Source organism: Nannobrachium achirus, assembly GCF_963921795.1.
Source record: "Nannobrachium achirus genome assembly, chromosome: 15".
NCBI lineage: Eukaryota > Metazoa > Chordata > Actinopteri > Myctophiformes > Myctophidae > Nannobrachium > Nannobrachium achirus.
Window position 1 is genome coordinate 45,719,943 of NC_137822.1, and position 24,575 is coordinate 45,744,517.

At 41.3% G+C, this 24,575-nt stretch overlaps 1 protein-coding gene and 1 pseudogene across 2 annotated transcripts in view; both read left to right on the plus strand.

Moving 5' to 3' along the window:
• The first annotated feature begins 1,640 nt into the window (after positions 1-1,640).
• LOC308299901 (E3 ubiquitin-protein ligase TRIM47-like) lies at positions 1,641-7,102 on the plus strand (annotated as a pseudogene). The gene is made up of 3 exons: positions 1,641-2,783; positions 4,048-4,102; positions 6,815-7,102. The product of its transcript is annotated as an E3 ubiquitin-protein ligase TRIM47-like (transcript).
• A 5,020-nt stretch (positions 7,103-12,122) lies between these two features.
• The window catches only part of LOC308299902 (uncharacterized protein), a gene marked incomplete at its 3' end in the record, with an annotated part of 54,793 nt that continues 42,340 nt past the window's right edge, over positions 12,123-24,575 (plus strand). The window contains exons 1-6 of the mRNA XM_080743681.1: positions 12,123-12,175; positions 13,897-13,953; positions 18,915-18,980; positions 19,183-19,332; positions 19,690-19,816; positions 20,051-20,171. Of these exons, the coding sequence (XP_080599807.1) occupies positions 18,915-18,980; positions 19,183-19,332; positions 19,690-19,816; positions 20,051-20,171 (464 nt within the window). The 5' untranslated portion in view covers positions 12,123-12,175; positions 13,897-13,953. The remainder of the gene's footprint in view (positions 12,176-13,896; positions 13,954-18,914; positions 18,981-19,182; positions 19,333-19,689; positions 19,817-20,050; positions 20,172-24,575) is intronic.

Sequence of the window (24,575 nt, forward strand, 5' to 3'; positions counted from 1 at the left end):
ATTAACAACTCTAAAACTGCCCTGCTCGGAAAGCAGGTCTCCGCCAGGCCAGGTTGGCTTAGCCAACCCCGGACCCACAAGTGTTGGAAGTTAATAATAGCCAATCAGAATGGAATATGGAAACTCTGACTGATCACATGACTTCATAGATAATCACCGTTTCGCCGTGAACTGAACTCACCTTTTCAGACTCCACCTAAACCCTTAGCACTACAGTAAAAATCAATGTCCATACATGAAGCTAGTTAGCATTTGTTTTTTTGCTTTTTTTTACGTTCTTTTTTTTTCTTTTTTAGAACTTTGATTTATTGTGTTTTCTCTAGATAGATATCCATTTGCATTTGTTATATTGCTGTTAATGTACTGACATATTATCTTGTTTATTATTGTGATGTTTTTATCTGCTTATTGTAAGTCGCTTTGGATTAAAAGTGTCTGCTAAATGCCTAAACTGTAAACTGTAAACTGATAATGTGTAGGAAATCGTGTGAACCACAAATGGCTGGGAGGCCTCTATGGGGAGTTTTGACATGATCCAAGGAACCAGGGGAAACGTTTATTCTATGACCTACAATTTAAAGGGGCCACACCATGCTTTTAAAAATATATATTTTATATGAATATTGGTAGATAATCCGTTTTTATACAGGTTTTAGCCTAAACAACCACTATTGGAATTGCATGTTCTGTCTGTCTCTAATGCAATACCAAAATGCCCTTTGTTGGCAACGGGGTGCTGTCTTTGGGCAAAAAAATTAACGATAAAGAAAAGATACCATGGCACCATGCTAATCTTTTCTGTCTCAATAGAATATAACCTCCCAAAAAGTACCGCCCCCTTCTCGAGGGTGCCCAATTCGGACACACTCACTCAGAAAATCACAGAAATGAAAACCAAGGCTTAAAGTTAATGAATTGTATTCTGTGGGGGTGGAAAAATACACTGGGAATAATAAAATACATTTTTTTGAATTTTATGGTGTGGCCTCTTTAACACATCGGATGCCCAGAATTATTCAACATTTAATTTGCTGGTGTCCATGGCAACCCGCAATTTTACCTATACCTTCGAGGTACTGGCGAGAAAAGTAATCGGAGTAAATGTAATCCAAGCATGTCCTGTTTATTTCGCGAAAATCTTTTCTTTCAGTCAGGACAGTTTTTTTTATCAATTCTAAGCCACAGCGTTTGTGTTACGGCCGGTAGAAGAGGCCGCCGTTTTGAGGAAAAAAGAAAAAAGGAAAATAATCCGGAGAGAACGGCATTTTTGTGCAGCCGCTTAACAGGGCAGTCAACGAGACAGACAGCACTTCCTGGTCACGTGATTTCGCGCTGCATTTTGGGAAATGGAGTTTGTTTCATCACCGCGGTAGCCAAGTACAGTAGCTACAGTACAGTATAGTTTACTGTACAACGTGTCGAACACGTCGATGGGCACACATAAGCATCAAAGAGATTGGCGCGTGGGCACCACGTGGGCATTTAATGTGTTAAGAGTAATATGCCAAAACGTGAAGCACCATGAGGCCGATACGAATACAACTGGGGTGTTGGTTCTTCCTTGGTGGACGAAAAGGGAGCAATCTAGAGATATAGGTGTAAACTAAATGTGTTTCATTTTTATTTTCAGTGTTGAAGAAATGGCGTCTGCCAGCAGTCTCCTGTCTGAAGAGCAGTTCCTGTGTTCTATCTGTCTGGATGTGTTCACTGATCCAATCACCACTCCATGTGGACACAACTACTGCAACACCTGCATCACACAGCACTGGGACACTAAGTTAAAGTTTAAATGCCCACTGTGTAACAAAACCTTCGGTACAAGACTTGAATTCTCTGTTAATAAAGTTCTTGCAGAGATGGCTGATCAGTTCAGAGGGTCAAAACAGCCGAGACAAACTTCCAGCACAAACCAAGAACCTGCAGAAACAGATAAAGTCTCCTGTGACGTCTGTACTGAGACCAAACTCAAAGCCTTGAAGTCCTGCCTGGTGTGTCTGACCTCCTACTGTGAGACTCACCTGGAGCCTCACCACAGAGTCTCTGGGTTAAAACGACACAAACTAATCGACCCTGTAAAGAACCTGGAAGACTTTCTGTGTCAGAAACATGACAGACCTCTGGAGCTGTTCTGTAAGACTGATCATGTGTGTGTTTGTCAGTTCTGCACTGAGTCAGACCACAAGTCACATCAGATTGTATCTCTGGAAGAGGCTTTTGAAGAAAAGAAGGCTGAGCTGGGAAAGACAGAGGCAGAAGTTCAGAAGATGATCCAGGAGAGACAAGTGAAGATTCAGGAGGTCCAACACTCAGTAGAGCTCAGTAAGAAAGACGCAGACAGAGAGATAGCAGACAGTGTGCAGGTCTTCACTGCTCTGATCAGCTGTATTGAGAGAAGCCAGGCTGAGCTCATTGATGTGATTGAAGAGAAGCAGAAAACAACAGAGAAACAGGCTGAAGGCTTCATTAAAGAGCTGCAACAGGAAATCACAGAGTTAGAGAAGAGAAGCTCTGAGCTGAAGCAGCTCTCACACACTAAAGACCATCTCCACCTCCTCCAGAACATCACGACCATCAACACTCCTCCACCCACCATGGACTGGACAAAGGTCAGTGTCCCTCAGTCTTCATATGTGGGGACTGTGAGGACAGCTGTGGCTCAGCTGGAGAAGACACTCAGTCAAGAGATGGAGAGGAACCTGCGTGAAGCTGAGCTGAGGAGGATCCAGCAATATGAAGTGGATGTAACTCTAGACCCTGATACAGCCACTGCACTGCTTTTCTTTGTTAGTTTATTGTTATTATTTGCATTATTATATTTGTGATTATTTAGTATTGTTAGACATTATTAGTTGAGTTGTATTAGTGCATTTGTTGATTGGATTATTAGTTTGGGCACCAGGGGCATGCCACTCCCAGGCATAATTGATTAACAGGCAGCAAGTCTACATATAGGCCTGGGTAATGAGGGAAGGGCATGCACCTGGTGGACAAATGGTTTTCTACCAGTGTGAGAGCACAGCAAAGAGCTACAGAACTATGCCTGAAGAACCTGTTTGTCAATTGTATGCACTTTAATTGGTAAAAGTAAACTTGCAAATCAAACTTTATGTTGCTGTCTGGACAATGTGTGCTTAAAGGCCACTTTTAACCAAACCGATTCGTGGCCGAATCGGCGGCGGAAAGCGTCTGTTGCCGAACGGGAGCTCATCGGTAGGTTTTCGGCAGCGGGTCGAGAACGCTGTCGACCAGTATCGACGGAAAACTGGAAAACTGGACTTTCCCAGTATTGTTGAGTCGCCAGCGGCCATCGGTGAGTTGTAATGGACCATTAGTTTGCTACTGCTGCAGCAAAACCAAGCCTAAATAAGCCAGAGACATTTTCCCGTAGCACATTTTAACTCATTCTGTGCCTATCCCGAACATGTTTGGCTTTAATTCAATCCAAAACTATTTTCTTTTTATTAATTGACTTACCCTGAGCTGCTTGTAGAGCCGTGGGTGGTCCTGGCTCGTCCTACGCTAGCCAGCTAGCCATTTTACATGATCCGACGATATATTCCATTAAAAATGGTTTAAAATACATTTTTGAGCCCCCCAATGTTCACCGAATGTTCAGCGCCGCTTCCGGAACGTAGTCCAGTGTGCCTATCCCGAACATGTTTGGGAGTTTTTAATGAAATGAATAAAATGATCCGAGGCCTTCTGAAGCCTGGGCCTAAATTTTCAATCCAGTGTTCCAAATCCGGCCGCCCCCATGCCGGCCGTTAGCGAGTAACGTTGCCGCGAATCGCCGTCGTAGCCATTTTCATCCGGGCCCTTTCCATGACGTGCACGAACGTGAGCACGCGCGTCACTGCAACGTGAGTCCCCGGATGCTAATGCGCTCGCCTATGAGCGAAAGCTTGGCATTCTTTGGCGCCATCTAGGGGCTGGCACTGGTAGGGTTAACTAAATAGCATATTCACAATCTCAACTCTCAATTTCCTATACTAATCAACTCCAATGCAACGCTAGTAATAGTGATGTGTGTTGTTTTGGTGTGAGGAGAAGAAAACACTGGACAGGAAGAATCTCCGCTTCTCCTCCCCGGTTGCCAGATTCTGTGAGTTAAACAAGCGAACAGGTCTATGAACACAAGGCCTAAAGAAGCGTCCAGTTTCACCTATTGAGCTCTATTACATTAGCCAATTTCTAAAAGAATGTTGAAAGCAAGGCCAAATAAGCAACTACAATTCAGAAAAATGCCCAAACAAAAGTAACCCACAACTAGCAACATTATAGGAAAACAGGATCAAATTCGCTTGTAACGAGACGATATGGCAACACAGTGCGCATGCGCAAAACTGTACAGTAATTACAGTCGGCTGGAAAATTCAATGTGCTTAGTTTTTTGCAGCTCTTTGCAGTTCTTTGCAGTCTGTGAACAGTTTGAACAAGTCTCCTGTAGTATTTTCAGTGTGGAGGCACCTTAAGCCTGCGTACAAATCCGGGTGCATCAGTGTGTTTATTAGGAGGTTTGTTTGGAACCGTCAAACTGCACTTTCACTCAGCTTTACATCAAAAGGTTGGTTTCCATTTTAAACTTGTCTACGGAAGGGTTCATACAGGTTTATGTCAGTCAACCGTCGCGTAATTTAACATATCTGAATGGGGTCCTCCCTACGTTCCCCAGGTTCTATGTTCCCCACTTCACCCCAAGAAAGGTTCTGTTCCCCACCCACCCTCCACCAAAAAAGGTATATTTTACAACTCAAATGCAGAAAATGGTGGGACACCCGGGCACTAAGAACATAATTTTTTAATTGGGTGTCCACTTGTCCAGTTGTCCAGGTGCCCCTAGTGCCCAGATGTCTCCACCCCTTAGTGCCTACTTTTCCAGGTGCCCACTCGTCCAATGCCCAGTCATAACACAAATGTGGTGCCCAGATGTCCCTAGTTTCTGCCTGACCACTAGTATTCGTAATGTCTCCCCTTTGTGTTCCATTGTGTGTGTTTAGAATTATGTTTCCTGCATTTTTGGATGAGCGGGGAACATGGAACCTTTTTTTTTTTAGTGGAGAACATATAACCTTTTTTTGTGGGGCTAAGTGGGGAACCTAGAACATGGGGAACATAGGACCTTTTTGGGGGGGAAGTGGGGAACATAGTTTCAGATTCAGTTTATTTTTCGAGTTGCAGTACATTTTACTTTTATTGCATGCAGGTTCAAGTTAAACTCAACATTTATTAATGTGCAAGATTGATACTGAATCATGTCATACAATGTTCATATGACTGTATAATCCTTCTATTGTTTTCTCAATGCACACATTAACCACTTGAACCCTAGCATCCATATCCTGGGGGAACATTCACTGATAATACCAGATCTGCAAGCTGCAATGCATTGTGAGCTTGTAGATCTGCTATTTTTTGGTGAGGGAGAAAAAAGAGCCACCAAGTACAGTGCCAAATCCTGTCTGTTTTTATTGTTTAGACCTTTGATTTGGGGGTTCTGGGGTATGGTATGTTGTCACATTGATTGATATATATTTTGGTTCATCTTTTGGGGAATTGTGCCGGCATTTCTCTGGGATTGGCTAGTGAAAAAGATTTTGATGTTTGAAACAATGACAATACAATATTATTTGGTGGATTTACAATAAATATTCATGGGAGATAAGTGTGCAGACATTTATTTTTCCTGTCTTTAACCTGTTCTTCTGTCCAGAACCTGGTATATTATAGTTTGTTTGTGCAGTAGATATTTTATTGATTTATTCATTATATTGTCACTGTCGGGAAGAAACATTGTATCTCCAAGTTAACCTCGCCCACCAGGCCTGATCCCAGACTACTCCAAGTTGACTTGCGATTCAAGGCATTGTGAGCGTGGATCGCCTATTTTCACTATTTTAACATGTGTTTTAGAATAATAATAAAAGGAACGGCTTTGGACATACACGGTCTCTCAACCCCACATTATTTATATTGTATCATTTTGATGTACAGGTACGGTAATTTTTTTTAATCAACTCTCTGCCATCGTGCATCCCATCAGCCGGAGGGATGTGATTGGCTAGTCAGTGTAAGTAGTATATAAATAGATCCCATAAGCCAGAAGGACAGTCTGTTTTTGTGAGCACAACATAAGTTGGGTCATAAAATACATTTTTCACTGTCAGCCAGAAACCTTGTATGTCTAAAAGTGTTCCTTCAATTCAATTTGATTAAAGTGTCAAATTAGGTCTATACCTCGGATTAGACACAATGGCATATTTTGAGTCCACTAGTAGCTTTACTAGCCTATAGTGGTTCTTCAATAAACATTTTGCCGCCTTCAAGGACCCCCAACTCAGTTCTAGACCTGTAAGGGTCCATTTGGAACCCCCTTCAAGGACCCCTGAGGGTCCGTGGACCTCACTTTGAGAACCAGTGTTTACAGTTCATTCCCTTTGAGTGCATCTGATCTTCATTATTATCTGCCCATTTTCTATGTCCATATATGGACATGGTAAAAATAGAATTCTAACAAACGTCCACCATAAGCCCCTGTCCCAGTGTATTTGTACTGGAAATGTCCTTGTAAGGTTGGGTCTTCTCTTAAAGGAGTAGTTCATCCCCAAAATGAAAATGTTTTATTGATTGTTTTGACCGGAGGTCGCAGTAGTATAGCATGAGAAATGTTGCAGCTTGTCCGTCCTTCAGTCAGTCCTTCAGTCAGAACAGGAAGTGATGTCACGTGACATCACCTAATCAAAGATCAAACCCTGGATATCCATACTGTGTCAGTCATTCAGTCAGTCAGTCAGTCAGTCAGTACATATTTTTACAGTCTATGGGTTGGTTCCCTTGTCATTGATGTATGACAACCCAGAGAGATTCTCTCTATGTGTCAATGTTTTAGGAAAACAAAGCATCGCCTCAGGAAGGTTTTACTATGAGGTTCAGGTTAAAGGGAAGACTGACTACTGTAGGAGTGGCCAGAGAGTCCATCAACAGGAAGGGATTAATCGAAGCGACCCCAACAATGCATGAAGAACATTTTTTGGTCGGCCAACCTACTTTGATGCTGCTGAAGGCTGTTTTCCTCCGGTCATTTGCATGGAGCGATACCGGGTAAACAGCGATAAAAAACACGCTGTTCTGTGCACGCACAGCGATTTGATCACGAGTAATCTACTCATTGTGAAGCCTTGATTCCGCCTTTCGTCTGATCGAAAATGATTCGGAGAAACGCTGTGCTAACGGAGCCTGCATGCATACAGAGAGACGCAACGGCTGCTATGTAATCTCCAGGCAGTGAGAAGAACATGACGTAATGACGTCGCTGACACGTTAACCCTTCACATCACTTCTTAAAGAGACAGAGCACGACCGGCGACTTAAAAAAAAATGTATCATTAATTTCATTTTTAATGACATAGTACGGGAAAGTCCGGGCGGCTGATTGCGTGGTCCGGACAAGTACGGGCAAGTACGGCCGGCTTACGAAGTGTTAAAAGGTGTATATTACATGGATCTAAAGGTAAAGATTGTGTGCCTGTCATCTAGAGGGTGTATGGTAATTAGAGTAAGGAGTTTGCGAGCATTTGTTTTGCAAGAACAACATTCCTCTGGCCAAAAACGAACCCACAACACTATGGTATAGTGACGGTTTAGTGACGAGTCATCACTTTTCACACTTTTGTGGGGTCCATTTCTAGCCAGAGGAATGTTTTTTGTGCAAAACAAATGCTTGTGTAGTGATACACGGAAGCGGGGATTGAACCCTAGGACTCCCACTCGCCAGTCCAACGCACAACCAGTCGTGCTAATAGGGCTGAGCCCGATTAGCAGGGCTGTTGTCACTGGTTCATGGCTGGGCGCTACATTCACCCCCCTGGTCTTTTGGAGCACACCCTCGCGCTTCACACATCACGCCGCGGACCGCCGCACACGACGTGGCACTGTTCCCTCACGCCAGGACATCACACTCCTCATCCTGCCGACAACGCCAGATGTAGTGATACGCGGAAGCGGGGATTGAACCCGGGACTCCCACTCACCAGTCCAACGCACAACCAGTCGTGCTAATAAGGCTGAGCCCGATTAGCAGGGCTGTTGTCGCTGCTTCATGGCTGGGTGCTACACTTGCAATGGATTCAGAATCATGAAAAAAACCCTAGTTAGACCCCTCATATGCTACTTTTTCTTCCTGTATAGTAAGTGAAGGGAACCAAACTTGAACCCCCTGAATTTACCTTGATCCACTAAGAATATTTTGGAAGATTTTTAACATGTTGGTGTTTTGGATGACCCTAAGGATCATTAAAAAACCTTGAACCATTACTATTGCAATTTCTTTTGGGTCAAACCTCAGATTGACTGGACTATTAGACTAGACTAATCCTCAGCATTATATGAAAAGGTTGTTTTTTTATTTATTTCTTTCTGTCTATGGAAGGGATCATACAGGTTTATGTCAGTCAACTGTCTTTTCAAATAAAATCATTGAAGTGTTATTCCTAAAACTTACTAAAGGAATGTACATATCTGAACTCGCCCCCAAATCGCCCCCAAATTTCTCATAGACTCAGCTGCCACCATTGCCCCAATCATTACCCATATTATTAATCTATCTATCAAGCAGGGTTATGTCCCCCAGGACTTCAAATTAGCCAAGGTAACCCCCCTGCACAAAAAAGGCAGTAAACTTGACCCTGGCAACTACTAGTTCCATCTCTAAGGTAATGGAAAAAATTGTCTATGAACAGGTGGCTAAATATCTTGAAGAGAATAAACTGATCTACGAGTTCCAGTCTGGCTTCAGAGAGTCCCATTCCACAGATACATGCCTCATCTATTTGAATGATTACATCAAACGTGAAATTCACGATGGCAAATATTGCGGCATGGTCATGCTGGACCTCCAGAAGGCATTTGACACCGTCGATCATTCTATTCTGATTGAAAAACTCAAAGCTATTGGTCTTGATAGCACAGCAGTGAGATGGATGCACTCTTACTTGGTGGGGAGGGAACAGATGGTGGAAGTCAACGGAACCCTGTCCCCCCCCTCCCAGTAAACTGTGGAGTACCTCAAGGGAGTATACTAGGACCACTGTTGTTCTTAATATACGTAAACGACATGTCATCTGCTTGTGACTGCAATCTGTTTCTGTTCGCGGATGACTCGGCTCTCCTAGTCTCAGGCAGAGACATATTGCAGGTTGAAAAGGCCCTTAACTGTGAACTTAACAAGATCTGCACCTGGCTCAATGACAACAGACTCTCAATTCACCTAGGCAAAACTGAATGTATCCTCTTTGGATCTAGTCAGAAACTTAGCCTAGTTGAGAACTTCACAATTAAAGTAGGTGACACTGTGATAGAAAGAAAAAACCACATCTGCTACCTGGGTTGCATCCTGGAGGCTAACCTATCCAGTGAAAAAATGACCACCAAGGTAATCAATAAAGTCAATCAACGAATTCGCTTCTTGCAAAGAGTTGCCCCGCTGATCAATATTAAATCCCGAAAGACACTAGGAGGTGCTCTTATTGGGCCCCTCATTGATTACGGAGTCCTTGTCTGGTATCGCGACGCCCCAGCTGCCTTAAAGCTAAAGCTCCAAACAGCCCAAAACAAACTAATTAGGGTTGTGCTTGGTCTCCCTCCTCTGACCCACCTTACCGAGCATCACCACGAAAGCGTGGGGTGGCTCAAAGTAGCTGACAGAGTACAGCATCTTGCAATGGGCCTGGTGTACAAGATACACTACACCTCCAAGATTCCCATGTACCTGACAAACTACTTCTTAAAGGTCAAGGATGTTCACGATCATAACACCAGAGGCAGCTCCACTAATCATCATCAGCGTAGATTTAACACTAAACAAGGCGCTAACTCGTTCTCCTGCTATACCATCAACATGTGGAACGCCCTTCCACAAGCCCTAAAGGAGAGCAAATCCCTAGCCTCCTTCAAAATTGGTATGAAGAGTCACCTTCAGACAGCAGCTACCCGTGACTTGTAAATAGACTATGCCCCCATGCTCCCCCCCCCCCCCCCCCCTTTTCTTTGTATTCTGCCTTTTGTATTTGATGTTATGCTTTTGAAACTGATATTATCCTAGATAAAGTACTATGTTCTATCCGTCTGTCTTTCAATGTTATATGAGATACTTAAAGTGTGGTTCCTGTGGAAATAAGCCTCGGCTTTCTAGGATCTCCTTTTAGTTGACCTTGTACCAGTGATTTGTACTGTCATGAAACTGTACTTTTTTCTATTGCAAACTTCTAATAAATTCTTCAATCAATCAATCAAAACTGCAGCCACATTCATTTCTTTAAAAACAAAAATGAATATTTGTCTAATATTTCTTTCTTGGTAAAAAGGACTTTATTCTATTTGACTTTTATGGCATTCAGCTTTAAGTTGAATTCAACATTTTTGTTCATTAGTGTGTAAGATGGATAACATTGTCTTCTCCACTAGACACACAGGATAAGTACTGCATACAATGATTCATCCTTTGAAGGAATTGTGACGAGAGATTGATCTGAACTTACACATTAGAACACGAAGAAAGTGAGGAAGCCAGTTTCTCACTAAACCAAATTGAAGTGTGTGTGTGTGTGTGTGTTTGTGTGTGTGTGTGTGTGTGGGGGTGTGTGTGTGTGTGTGTGTGTGTGTGTGTGTGTGTGTGTGTGTGTGTGTGTGTGTGTGTGTGTGTGTGTGTGTGTGTGTGTGTGTGTGTGTGTGTGTGTGTGCGCGTGCGAGGTGTGTGCCCTTAATGACAGAATTGCATTATGTTAGTCTAACTTGATTTGTGCAATCTCTACAGTGCTCATGTGCCCCTGCAAAGGCCAAAGTATGGATGAGGAATTAGGAAAAATACATGTTTTTTTTTTTAAATAATTATTTTCCAATAAGGATAAGCTATAGGCATTTAGTTTGAGGTTGAGTTTAAAAAAAAGTGTTTCTCCAAAACATGATGAAGGCCATTCATTTCTAATTGCTATACATTGACCATTATGTGAGAACTGCTTACGTAATGCTTGCTACGTCGTAATCTATACTGTGCTATTAATCAGTCATGGTGGTCACAAGTGTAGAATGTCTTTGGCAGCCTGCAATGTGTCTTCCCAAGCAGCAGGAGGCAGCATTAGACGGTGGTTCAGCTGGGACAGTGCTTGAATACAGGGGAGCGCCATCTTACTGGAAGAAAGCAACAACGTCTCGCTGTCTCACGTCATTTTTCCTGATTTTACAGGTTTGTAAGGCACAAAAGGAACACAAATGTCCGTTTTTAGTAGGTTACTAAAAGAGTGTGGTTCTGAGCAGGCAGGTGTCCTTGTGTTGCTAAAATACATCGTGTATTTCATAGAGTATAAACGTCCTTGTGGACTACCGTAATGTAAAGTGCTAAGTAGCTTAGGGTGACCATATTTTCAGCCGCTCAAACTGGGACGCAAACCACTGTTGCCTAAAACTGGGACCCTCAAAGCAATGCGCACGTTACCGCGCACGCGCGTGCCCATTCTCTAACGTTTGTGCACGCGCTCACATACACAACGCAGGGTTGCATAGGCCTACAGGTAGTGAGGGATTGACAAACAGGCTCAGTGTTGAATTCAGACATGCAATGAATTTGTTCATGTTTTCTGATTGGTTAGGTCAGGGTTGTCAACATTGGACTGTCAGAATCCAGGAGATTTATTTTTGGGGGGTGCGCGGAACTCCCCAACCGGGGTCTGGGGGGTCCTCTCCCCAAAACGTATTAATAGATATATTTTCCTGTGTTCTGTTGAATTTTGTGCATGTTTGATACATTTATCAGGCTTACTTTACTAGCATGTGTACAATTTCAGCCTATAATATGCCAAATGTAGGTGTACAGATCTGATGACAGAAGCAAAGTAAGACATCTTTAATAATGACGTCTCATCAGTAGTCATTACTTAAGTGAATATCTGTATGATCTTTCTTGCATGCATTGCCCCCACCCCTAAAGCGGGGTGTCTGGGGGTCCTCCCCCAGAAAATTTTGAACATTGTAGATGTAATTTCCTGTGTTCTGGTGAATTTTGGGAGTTTGATACAAAATCCAGGAGAAATCCAGGAGATTTGCCAATCCAGGAGACTCCCAGGAGAGGGGTTCAAAATCCAGGAGACTCCTGGGAAATCCAGGAGAGTTGACAAGCCTGGGTTAGGTGAGCATGTTTTCATGAAAAGAACATGATAAATGTCTATGCAACCACTAAAAACAGCTACTATTATTTGATTTCTGGCGAAAACCAGGACAATTTTGCAGTGAATGTTGAAAACCGGGACATATTAGTGTTTTAGAGATATTTGTCGGGACACTGGGACACGCAGCTTGAAAACGGGACTGTCCCGGGTAAACTGGGACGTCTGGTCACCCTAAAGTAGCTATATTATTAGCCTTCCAGTTGTATTCTTCACGTTGGGTTTAACTGGGTCCAGCATTAACATTATAGTAATTCATACTAATACAGTTCACTATTATTTTGCTACAGTCTCTGGGTTGATTATACAAAAGTATTATTGTATACATTTATTGTTCTTGTATTCACTCTGCACTATCACGATTCTCCAAGTGTTTTAAGATTAACCAGCAGGATTTTAATAAGATTAGAAGGTTGCATAGGGAAAAGTACAGTTTCACAACAGTACAAATGGTGACTTTTCGGCTTATTCCCTAGTCAAAAAAATCCTATAGGATCTTCGAAATTTCCAATATAATCCTATAGGATTTTGAAAATCCTATAAGGATCATATTGGTTTTTCACAAATTTCCAATACAGTCCTATAGGATTCTATCGGTACTTTAGAAAATCCAATAAGATTTTGCAAATTTCCAATAGGATCCTATTGGGTTATATCTAACTTTGGAAAGTCCAATAGGATCCTATTGGAACTTTGCAAAATCCTATTGGATTTTGTAAAGTTCCAATAGGATCCTATTGGGTTATTTCTAACTCTGTAAAGTCCAATAGGATCCTATTGGAACTTTGCAAAATCCAATGTTAAGTTCCAATAGGATCCTATTGGGTTATATCTAACTTTGGAAATCCAATAGGATTTTTCAAAGTTCCAATAGGATTTTATTGGAACTGTAGGATTTCTGATAGAAAAATCCTTTAGAAAATCCCATTAAGAATCCTATAAGAATCCTTTACAGTTTTGGAACAGATCCTATTGGATATTTTCTTATAGGATAATAATCCTATAAGAAAAAATCCAATAGGATTTGTGTAGGGGAAATCCTATTGGATCCTATAAAATGTCAAATAGGACCAAAAACCCATTCTTACTAACAGGAGCTGTGGCGCAGAGGATCAGGGCAGGATTCAAGCACGGGAGGTCGTAAGTTCAAATCTCACTCAAGATGTCAATGATAATGTCAAATCTAATACTGTATGTCTTAACACTGATAGCCTGATAAATCAGTCAGCACAACACCACCCCCTGTTGGTGGGTGGCAGCCAGGCAAGGCACCTATCCTATAAGAAAATATCCAATAGGATCTGTTCCAAAACTGTAAAGGATTCTTATAGGATTCTTAATGGGATTTTCTAAAGGATTATTATCCTATAAGAAAATATCCAATAGGATCTGTTCCAAAACTGTAAAGGATTGCCTTGGGAGTTGAATGTGTGTTATTATGTGTGTGAATTCTGTGACATATGCAAGGAATGTAAATCACCAGACTGTGTGTACTGGAATGTTTCCAGATAGTTGATGTGCTGTATGTTAATGTTCATGTCAGCCCAGGGCTATTGGAAGCATCTTAGCTCCACCCACTTCATTTGCTCTGCTCTGATTGGTTGAATCAAACCTGTGGAAGACGTATAAGTATAGTACCACAGAGTTGTTTAGTCTATGTTGTTTGTGCTTTCTGCATATTCAGAGACAAGACAGAGAACCATTTCCAAGGATCTGACTTTGAGAACAACTGAACAAGAAGGTAAGACGTTGCACACTGTAATTATGTGGTTGACACTTTACCTTAAAAGGATCCCTGGCTAATATGACAATTATGCCTTAATACATTATAATTGTCCTAACTAGAATGACAAATTAAAAAACACCTTAAATATTTGATTTCTTCTAGAAATAGCTAATCTTTCACTCAATAGGGGAAATGCCTGTCACAAGTTGATGATGTCATAAATGTCATGTGTCATTTTTATGGCATGCATGTGCAAAAAAACAAAACACAAACACATTTGAAATATTGATTTGATGCTCATATTAACCATAGGACGTATTACGTTTGTTTTTATTTGCACTGCATGCCACAAGTTCCATAGGGATGGATCACAAATTACATTTATGACATCATCAACTTGCGACGGGCATTTCCCCTATTGAGTGAAAGATTAGCTATTTCTAGAAGAAATAAAATATTTAAGGTGTTTTTAATTTTACATTGTATTTATAGAGGACAATTATAATGTATTAAGGCATATTTGTCGTATTAGCCAGGGATCCCTTTAAATTGTATTGTTTGATACAAACTACTAACCTTGAAGAAGACTGTCACTCCCTCCAGTCATGAACGACACCGTAGTTCTGCATACTGATAGTTTTATTCAAGCGCTCTCACAGCTTAAACAATCCAAACCGTCGAACTAATAAATAAAGCATAAAACAACAAATACTTGCATTAATGAACAGAAACAAAATTGTACAAAGCAAACAATGAAACCATACAAATGCCAAACAAACAAACAATATACCTTGCTGGCTGCATTGACTTTAGAAGGGAATGGCGTAACATGATGCTCAGGGACAGACTCATACAGCAACACAACTGCAATAAAAGTCATTTCATTAACCATACGTTCAAACCCATATAATGTTGAATATTCACTTTAAGGATCAAGGACAAACGTACCTTCCTCCCGCATCGCCACTTCAAGTGGGGGGGAAGTGCAACCACTAACGGGTTCGAGTCCCAGCCAGACTATATAAAGGGTTCCATCCATGCATAACCATTTCCGGTACAAATAAATTATTCTTATAACTTATACATATGATCTGAGCATAAACATGGCCATATGAACAAAAGAACCAAAATAAGAAATAAACCATTATACTGGCAGTTACACTCCCACCAAATCTTAACATTTTAGATTTCTTACACTTTAAATTCAACCACATTAAATAGACCTTTTTACATCTTCAGTTCCCAAATGAAACCATAAACAGTCTGCTTCAGCAGTAAACCTTTCCCATTCACGTAGTGTACCATAAACCTGTTGTATGAACTTGGCGATTGCAAATATGGCCTAAAGTCGAATATGTAGATGGCCATAAGCTCTTAAACAAACATAGGCAACACAAGATGAGTCTTCTACTGTATCATCATTTCACATATACACCTGTCACTTTGAGGGGTAAGGTTAGCCCTTAAAGGTTTACTCAAATGTTCAAATAGCATCTTGGTTTTCAATAGGGCAACCACAATAAACTACTTCAGCACAAAGACATTAAGCCACAAAAAAAATGTAGGTTCAAATTTAAATCATAGCCATTGTCACATAACTTTGATATTCTTTTTCATCTCCCATCTGTGCTATTAAGCAGAAATAGAAATGGCAAATAGTTAACTTTAACCAGCTAGTGGTTCTTCGTTGACTTGACAAAATGTCATGGACAATGCAAAATTAATTTGCTAATGAGAACTAATAAACACTTTGACTTCAAACGTTACCTTACTTCACCCTCTTTATAACAATAAAATAGATTTTAGTCTTAAGTGTCCAATTCATGGTTTCAAATACATTTTATCAAAACCTTGACTTCCTTTCCTGCCTTGGCAGTGAAACATTTTTCTTAAGAGTACAAAACAAAACCTTGAATCTTGCCAAACAAAAGTGGATTCACATAAGAGTCTCAACAATTGACCCATTACTTTAAATTCAGACCCTTGAACCTTAAATACAAAACAAAAACATTAACCTTGCCCAACTTAAGGCTTCACATAATTGAGTAAACACATTGACCTTTTTGCTTTAGATTGAAACTCTTGAACCTTAAGTACAACAAAAACAAATGAACCGTGTCAACCTTAACCTTGTGTGGCTTCACTTATGTCTCAACACTTGACTGTGTAGGTTTGAGAACCTTGTTGAGCACATTAAGAAATGGCTCTACCATTTCCCAGTCCAAGAACTGTCAGGCGGTCTACCAATTTTGCCTTCTCCCACCTTGACATGTCCTAGGGGTAGCTTTTTCCTTTGCTCTTTAAACTTGGTCTTTTTCCTTCTCTTTTCAGCTTCCTCTGCAGATAGCAGTCTCCTTCTCCTCTTGATGTTTTCCTTCTTGCTTGCCTTCCTCTTAGCATAATTTCTTGGATGTGTGGAGGCTCCTCCACCACTCTCCTTGCCCATCAATCTGCACATCTCCCTAGCCTTCTTGGAGACGACAGTGACTGGGTTCTTCAACTTACTGTGTGCATGGCTGTTGAGCCTCAGCATGTAGGCGGTCATCTGCCTCTTGGGGGCACCAAGCCTTTTCTTTTTCTTTTCATCTCCTTGAACTTGAACTTTACTTTGTCCCCTTGTGGGACCTTTCGTTGGTGCTTTCCTTGCTCGCTTATCCTTACTACAAGCTGCTGTATTCTTGGGGTTCTTTTTAACAGCAGCTTGCTTGACAGCTTGCAGTATACGTACAGTTGCTTTCCTTTTCTCTGTGGCATTAGCCTTCTTGTTGAGGTTGAAAGTGACTGCTGCACCGGTACCCTGAGACCCAGGGTCTTTCACTTGTTTGCTCACTTGAGCCTCTTGTTGCTTCTTAACCTTTTTCTTTCTTTTCTTGGGTTGGTTGCATGTGATCCCACCATAACTGGTAATGCTGCAAGGCTGGGTTTCTTCGACACACACAATTGGTTTATTGCAGACTGCTTCTTCTGTGATACTTTGTACTTGTGCTGGTTGTGGCTCTCCTTTGCTAGAACTGGTTTCTTCACATTGCACATTAGAGACATTAGAATTCACCTGAGAACACTTTGAGGCTGACAGAGAAAGGTTGGAGCTTGACTCAAACATAAAGCTGACATCAGGCCAAATGAGCTCCTCTTCTGCTCCTTTAGTAATCTGAGCCCGAACATTAAGAACATCATGTTTAGTCACCAGTACACACTTCTTCAGCTTGTGCTGCATGTTCTTATCTGGACTGACAAGCCTCCTGTATACATCATACATGCCATGCAGTACAGATACAACCCTTTGCACATGACTGATGTGTCCTTGGATGATGCTATCAGGAGCCTTACTTAGGACAGCCTTTCTTGCCAATCTTATTCGAGACTTCCAATGTGAGTAACTACAATCAAAACTATACAACACCCCTTCCGGGTCCTTTTCCTTCCAAGTGAATGTGTACTGAGGGAACATTTTCTCATTTATGGTGGTTCCAGTTTTTAGTTTTACTTTGATTTGACTCTTGTGGTTGTAGGCTTACATTAGGACTATTTAGTTGGGTGTCACCTTTTTAATTAGTCAACCCACATAACTTAGTTAACCATACACCAACATCAAACCCATTTCAACACTCAAGTAAATAGGATGTCAAATTATATAGGCTTGCTTTCTCTTAAACTTTAAATCAGCACTTCAAAAGAAACAAATTGAACCACACAAAAGATAACTGTCCAATAGTTCAATGTCTCATTTGCATAAAGGAGTTTTAACTTAAATCATCTTTAACTTCTTGTGAATTAAATCCTTAACGTATTGTTAATTTAAATCAAGAGTCTTAAATGAACTTGGTTAATGAAGATGCAACTTAAGTAATATTCTTCTTTATTCTTCTTGACCTTGACACAGTTCCTTATAAGCTTCACTCTGTCACCTTTAATTCATTTTGTGACTGACCTTTAAACGTCTTCTTCAGAGTGAAGCCTTTCCTTGGTGAACTGGTGTCCTTGTGGTTAAACTTAAACAGTGAGTGGCTGTGCTGCTGTCTTTGTGAGCCGTCCACGGACATGAAAGGGTTAACGTCCACCACCACGCAGCATTCTGAACTGCGAGTGGAGCAGACTCCCGTCCTGCGTTCTTGAACGGGCTCGGCTTCACGCAGCTCCGCTGGACTGGCTGCTGCGGTCGGGTAGACTAGACGCCACGGAGATCTGTCGATTGCCGGGGAAGTTTGACTGCCGTCGCAGTCGCTTTCGTTAGCAGATCAACTTCGCCTGCCGTGCCGTGGATTGTATCGTGTCGTGGGGTAGGGTAGATGCTCCAAGTTCGTCTTCGGGGCATGGATGCATCAAGTTCGACTGTCACTCCCTCCAGTCATGAACGACACCGTAGTTCTGCATACTGATAGTTTTATTCAAGCGCTCTCACAGCTTAAACAATCCAAACCGTCGAACTAATAAATAAAGCATAAAACAACAAATACTTGCATTAATGAACAGAAACAAAATTGTACAAAGCAAACAATGAAACCATACAAATGCCAAACAAACAAACAATATACCTTGCTGGCTGCATTGACTTTAGAAGGGAATGGCGTAACATGATGCCCAGGGACAGACTCATACAGCAACACAACTGCAATAAAAGTCATTTCATTAACCATACGTTCAAACCCATATAATGTTGAATATTCACTTTAAGGATCAAGGACAAACGTACCTTCCTCCCGCATCGCCACTTCAAGTGGGGGGGAAGTGCAACCACTAACGGGTTCGAGTCCCAGCCAGACTATATAAAGGGTTCCATCCATGCATAACCATTTCCGGTACAAATAAATTATTCTTATAACTTATACATATGATCTGAGCATAAACATGGCCATATGAACAAAAGAACCAAAATAAGAAATAAACCATTATACTGGCAGTTACAAAGACTGTCTTCATTAGAGATTAGATTTGCACAGCCTCTATTTTTAATACCAAGACATTTATCATTACAGATGAACCAACCGGGGAAAGTTGAACAGTCCTGTAGAGAAACCAAAAGGATGAAGATTGAGACCCAGGTTTGTTATGTTTGTCTCATTGCATACGTGTTTTATCTATTTTCGTGTATGTATGTTGAGTATTTTCGTCACCAATTGTATTTTTTAACGCAATAGTATGGTGCTGTACTGTTAAAAGTATATAACATTCAAACAATGTTCATCCTATGATCATCTTCTGTGCTTTTCACAAGACATGTTTTCATGAGCTGTCTTTTTACAGGTGAATGCAACAGCAGTAGTGTTGAAGGCTTGTTTCGTCCCTCTAACACGTGTAAGGTTTAACAGTGGACTGTTGGATGTGAAGGATGAAATAGTTCCACTGCATCTTTCCAACACCGTGGAAAACACAACTGTTCCACAAAGTAAAATGGTAAGTTGATAATAAATCTATATCTGTTGGATGAGGCAGTATTACACCACATTGAACCATAGCATTTCCAACATGTTTTGAGCCTGTAGATCAATTAGTTTTGCTCTATAGATTTGAAGTGTTGTTTATGAAAGGAGAGGGCCATATAGTGGTTTGATCAAATCAATTGCAAAGTTTCAAATCTAGAAGATCAACAGAAATCTGATACCTCAGCGAGGAGACTATCAATCAATATTTTGTAGTTAAATATTTAGGATCTTTGGGGTTGATTGTTGTACAGTTTTAGCAGAAGGCATCAATCGCATTTGTATATGGAATAATTGCAAAACAATTAAAAACACCAACTGTTTTGTGTAGGTGGAGGCAACAGCAGGTGTTGTGGCAGTGTCCTCAAAGCCATCACCTGACAGGGATGTGAAACTGCTTATAAAGGAAGAGATAAAGGAAGAGGATCTTTGTGTGCCGTGCACAAGATACACGAAAGGTAAGAGAGATGATGATTCTAAAGCTGTGATAAAACCTGATTGTTGACATTCTTCTTACTCAACACATCACACCCATAAGATGCTTAGGGTACTAAACTCTCCTGTCATTCATTTGGATGCATTCAGCATGCATGCAGAGGACAAGCACCCACATTAGATGCATTGTTTGAATACATTGGTTCAACCTCAATGTGCGTTGTGACTTAACTCTCACGTGTTTATCCTCTTCCTAGACTTTGTCTTTGAAGCGTATTCACCTAAACAGAAGGAGAGGGACCACAGACTGTTCCAGGAGGAACCAGAATCTCAACAGATTAAAGAGGAAGGAGAGGAAGAAATACAAGAGACTGTCCCGTTAGAGGCTGATGGGACAATGTTGACATTACTAACAGTGAAAAGTGAAGATGTTGAAAACAGAAAAACAGACCCTCCAGCCAGCACCTCCTATGCACGTATAGAGGACTGTGAAACATCACAACCAACCAGTGATGCTCAGCTCCTCTCTTCACACCGTTCTGAATCTGATACTGAAGACAGTGATGAGTGGAAGGAGACCAGGGGAGCCCAGTCAGTTTTAAACACACAGCAATCACACAAGACTCAACATGTGAAAGGACAAAGATTGTCTATGAGTTGCAAACTGTTACACAGTGTGAAATCATCAAAAGAGAAGCCATCCATGAAGACTATTAGAGGGGAAAGGCCCTTTATATGTACTCTTTGTGGCAACAACTTTAGTCGAAAGGAACATTTGAATCAGCACATGAGAATTCATACAGGGGAGAAACCCTTTAGTTGTAATGTTTGTGGCAACTGCTTTAGTCGAGAGGGTAGTCTGAAGGAGCACATGATGGTTCATACAGGAGAAAGGCCATTTAGCTGTGACATTTGTGGCAACAGCTTTAGTCAAGGTAGTAGTCTGAAGAAGCACATGAGGATTCATACAGGGGAAAAACCTTTTAGCTGTACAGACTGTGGCAGCAGCTTTGTTCATGAGGGTAATTTGAAGCAGCACATGAAGATTCATACAGGGGAAAAACCCTTTAGCTGTGACATTTGTGGCAACAGCTTTAGTCGAGAGAGTACTCTGAAGGAGCACATGAGGATTCATACAGGGGAAAAACCTTTTAGCTGTACAGACTGTGGCAAAAGCTTTGTTCATGAGGGTAATTTGAAGCAGCACATGAGGATTCACACAGGGGAAAAACCCTTGAGCTGCGCAGTTTGTGGCAGCAGCTTTACTAATAGTAGTCATCTGAAGCAGCACATGAGGATTCATACAGGGGAAAACCCCTTCAGCTGTACAGATTGTGGCAAATGCTTTCGCTATAGTAGTGCTCTCAAGGAGCACATGAGGATTCACACAGGGGAAAAACCCTATAGCTGTGAAATGTGTGACAGCAGCTTTAGTCATTCACGTAGTCTGAAGCAGCACATGAGAATTCATACAGGGGAGAAGCCCTTTAGCTGTGAAATTTGTGGCAGCAGCTTTAGTAATAGTAGTCATCTGAAGCAGCACATGAGTATTCATACAGGGGAAAGGCCCTTTAGCTGTGAAATTTGTGGCAACAGCTTTAGTAAAAATGGTAGTCTGAAGCAGCACATGAGGATTCATACCCAGGAAACCCCCTTTAGTTGTAATGTTTGTGGCAACTGCTTTAGTCGAATGGGTACTCTGAAGCAGCACATGAGGGTTCATACAGGGGAAAAGCCCTTCAGCTGTACAGATTGTGGCAAATGCTTTAGTCAAGAGGGCCATCTGAAGCGGCACATGCGGGTTCATACAGGGGGGAAACCCTTTAACTGTACAGATTGCGGCAGTAGCTTTAGTCATTCAAGTAGTCTGAAGCGGCACACGAGAATTCATTAACCCTTAAGTGCTGTTCGGGTCATTTTGACCCGTTTTACATTTTCATTTGGAAAAAAAAGGTAGAAGTTAAAAATGTTTCCACCTGAAACTCACTGGCCTTAAAGATTCTTCTGAGATGAACATGTAAAAAAAATATTTTTGCACTACACCCATTCTACACCCCCCTCATATTTTTTGAACCTTAAGTGCTGTTCGGGTCATTTTGACCCGGAAGCACAGAAATACACAGTATTATGCCAAAACACAGACACACAGTCACCCCCACTTCTAACACCCCCCTTCCGAAGCCCCATTCTGAACCCTCCCCCCCTTCCTATAAGCATGAGCAATATTGCCCAGTATTAAATGAAGTCGTTTTTTTTACATGGATTTCAGCTAAATCAGTGAAAACGCCTAGCTCTTTCAGTGTTTAATGTGATATAGCAAAGCAGAAATGCAAACATTTACCAAATATATCATATGAATTGTTTGGTATTGAGTCAAAGTCAATGTATCATGATGATTTGTTAAGTTAAAATTTATATTAGTGTTGTGTTTTTTAAACCAAATATCCACCGGGTCAAAATGACCCGAACAGAACGAAGGTGTAGTGAATCTGAACAGAACTTAAGGGTTAAAGTGAAACCCCTTCAGCTGTTATGTTTATAGCAACAGCTTTAGCTAAATTGGTCATCTGAACCTTTTCAAATAAAATTATTGAACTGTTTTTTTTCTCCTAAATGTAATCTTACATATCTAAATTGCAGCCACGTTATTTTCTTTAAAAACAATGATGTTTGAAACAATGAAAAATACAATATTGTTATTTAGTGGATTTACAATAAATGTTCATGTGGAGATTATCCAGTGTGCAGATTATTTTTTCTGTTCTTCTGTCCAGCACCTGGTATTTTATTATTTGTACAATAAATGTTACTGCAAATAAATGGTACTGCAAATGTACAAATTAACATTTATATTGATGTTTTATGTTGCTACTGTCAGGCAGAAAACCTTATCTCAAGTTTCACATTTTTGTTTTTTCGTAAATGAGCTGGTAGAGCTGCTATCATGTTTTTAGAATAATAAAAACACAATAACAAATTATCAATTCACCTGGGAAAAACTGAATCCATCCTCTTTGGATCAAATCATAACCTCAAAAAAGTCGATAACTTCACAATCAAAGTGGGTGACAAGGTCATAACACGAAAAAACAAAATCTCCTACTTAGGATGTATCCTTGAAGCTAATCTTTCCAGCAAAAAGACGACTTCTAAAGTAATAAATAAAATCAACCAACAAACTTGTTTCCTACAGGATTGCCCCGATGGTCAATTTCAACACACTGAAGACCATAGCTGGTGCAATAATCCAGCCCCTCTTTGACTACGGAGTCCATGTATGGTATCATGACGCCCCACAAGCCCTAAAAACTGAATTCCAAACAGCCCAAAACAAACTAATTAGGGTCCTGCTTAACCTTCCCTATCAGACTCACCTCACCGCTACTCACCAGTTAAGAGTTGGGTGGCTCAGAGTAGATGACAGAGTACAGCAACTTGCAATGGGCCTGCTGGGGACCGTACCTATGTTCCCCAGCTTCTATGTTCCCCAGGTTCTATGTTCCCAATTTACCCCCACACAAAAGGTTTTATGTTCCCCACTTACCCAAAAAAGGTTCTATTTTCCCCATGCAGGTTCTATGTTCCCCACTTACCCCCACAAAAAAAGGTTCTATGTTCCCCGCTCAATGTTCCCCACTCATCCAAAACCAGAAACGCAGGAGACATTCATTTCTAATTATTAATAACAACTCAAAACACACAATAATGGGGAGAAATTATACTAGTGGGACAGGGGGCACTATAGGGACATCTGGACACCATACTTGACTGGGCATATGGACGAGTGGGCAGCTGGACACAGTCATAGTCATGATCTAGGCACATCTAGGCACATGGGCACCTCAATTAGGATTCCCCACATGTCGTCAACCTTTTCAGGCCGCGACCCCAAAATAATCATATTTGAAGTGGGGACCCACCAACCCTGCACAAGCACTCGGAATTGTAGGAGTTGGCATTACATTTATAGTTTGAGTGTTTGTGAGCATGTAGATCGGCTATTTTCACAATTTCTGCCTCTAATATTTGATCATTTGACTAAGTTTTGTCCAGAGATACTAAAAAGGTAGTTAAAGTCCTTAAATTGTCCATAAGTTACTACAGATGATGGGTTAAATGGTGCCCGTCTGTCTTCAGTGACAGTTACACGCCTCCTCCACCAGGGGGCGACATGCATCCATCGCTCTGGCGTGCCTAGACCTAGATCCATCATTGCGCACGCGCGGACCACATTAACCCGGAAGTGACTGACTGCTTTGTTGTTTACGCGACGCGTTGTCATCGTTGTCATATTATTAGTGAGAGAAACAAAGCGTGGTGAAAAATGTCTTTTAAAGGAGGTGGAATGTGTCGAATGGAGTCCGTGCGGCGGTCCATAAAGGAACACCTGACGTCGGTGGGAGAGGAGATATTGTGTGTTTTGGACAAACAGAGTGATGTTCGTTGTTGTGTGAAGCAGCTTGATGTCAGAGTGTTTGTCAGCGAGCGTCTCGGTTTGGCCGCAGACTTCATGTTCAACCTCTTCCAGAGAGAGACAGAGACACTAGAAACTCTGCTGGAGACGCGAAACAAACTGCTGGACCTCATCTTACAGCCACACGTCAAACTGCACAGAACAGGTGGGGTATACTGCAGTTTTAAATACATAGTTATACAATTTACATTCGGTTGAACATGAGCTTATAGGGGGTGAGGACTGGGCGTGGCCTTGCAAAAATCGGCCACTCCCGCCCGCCATGTTCGTTGCTATCTTTCTTGTGAGACTCTTGGATAAAAGGAAGC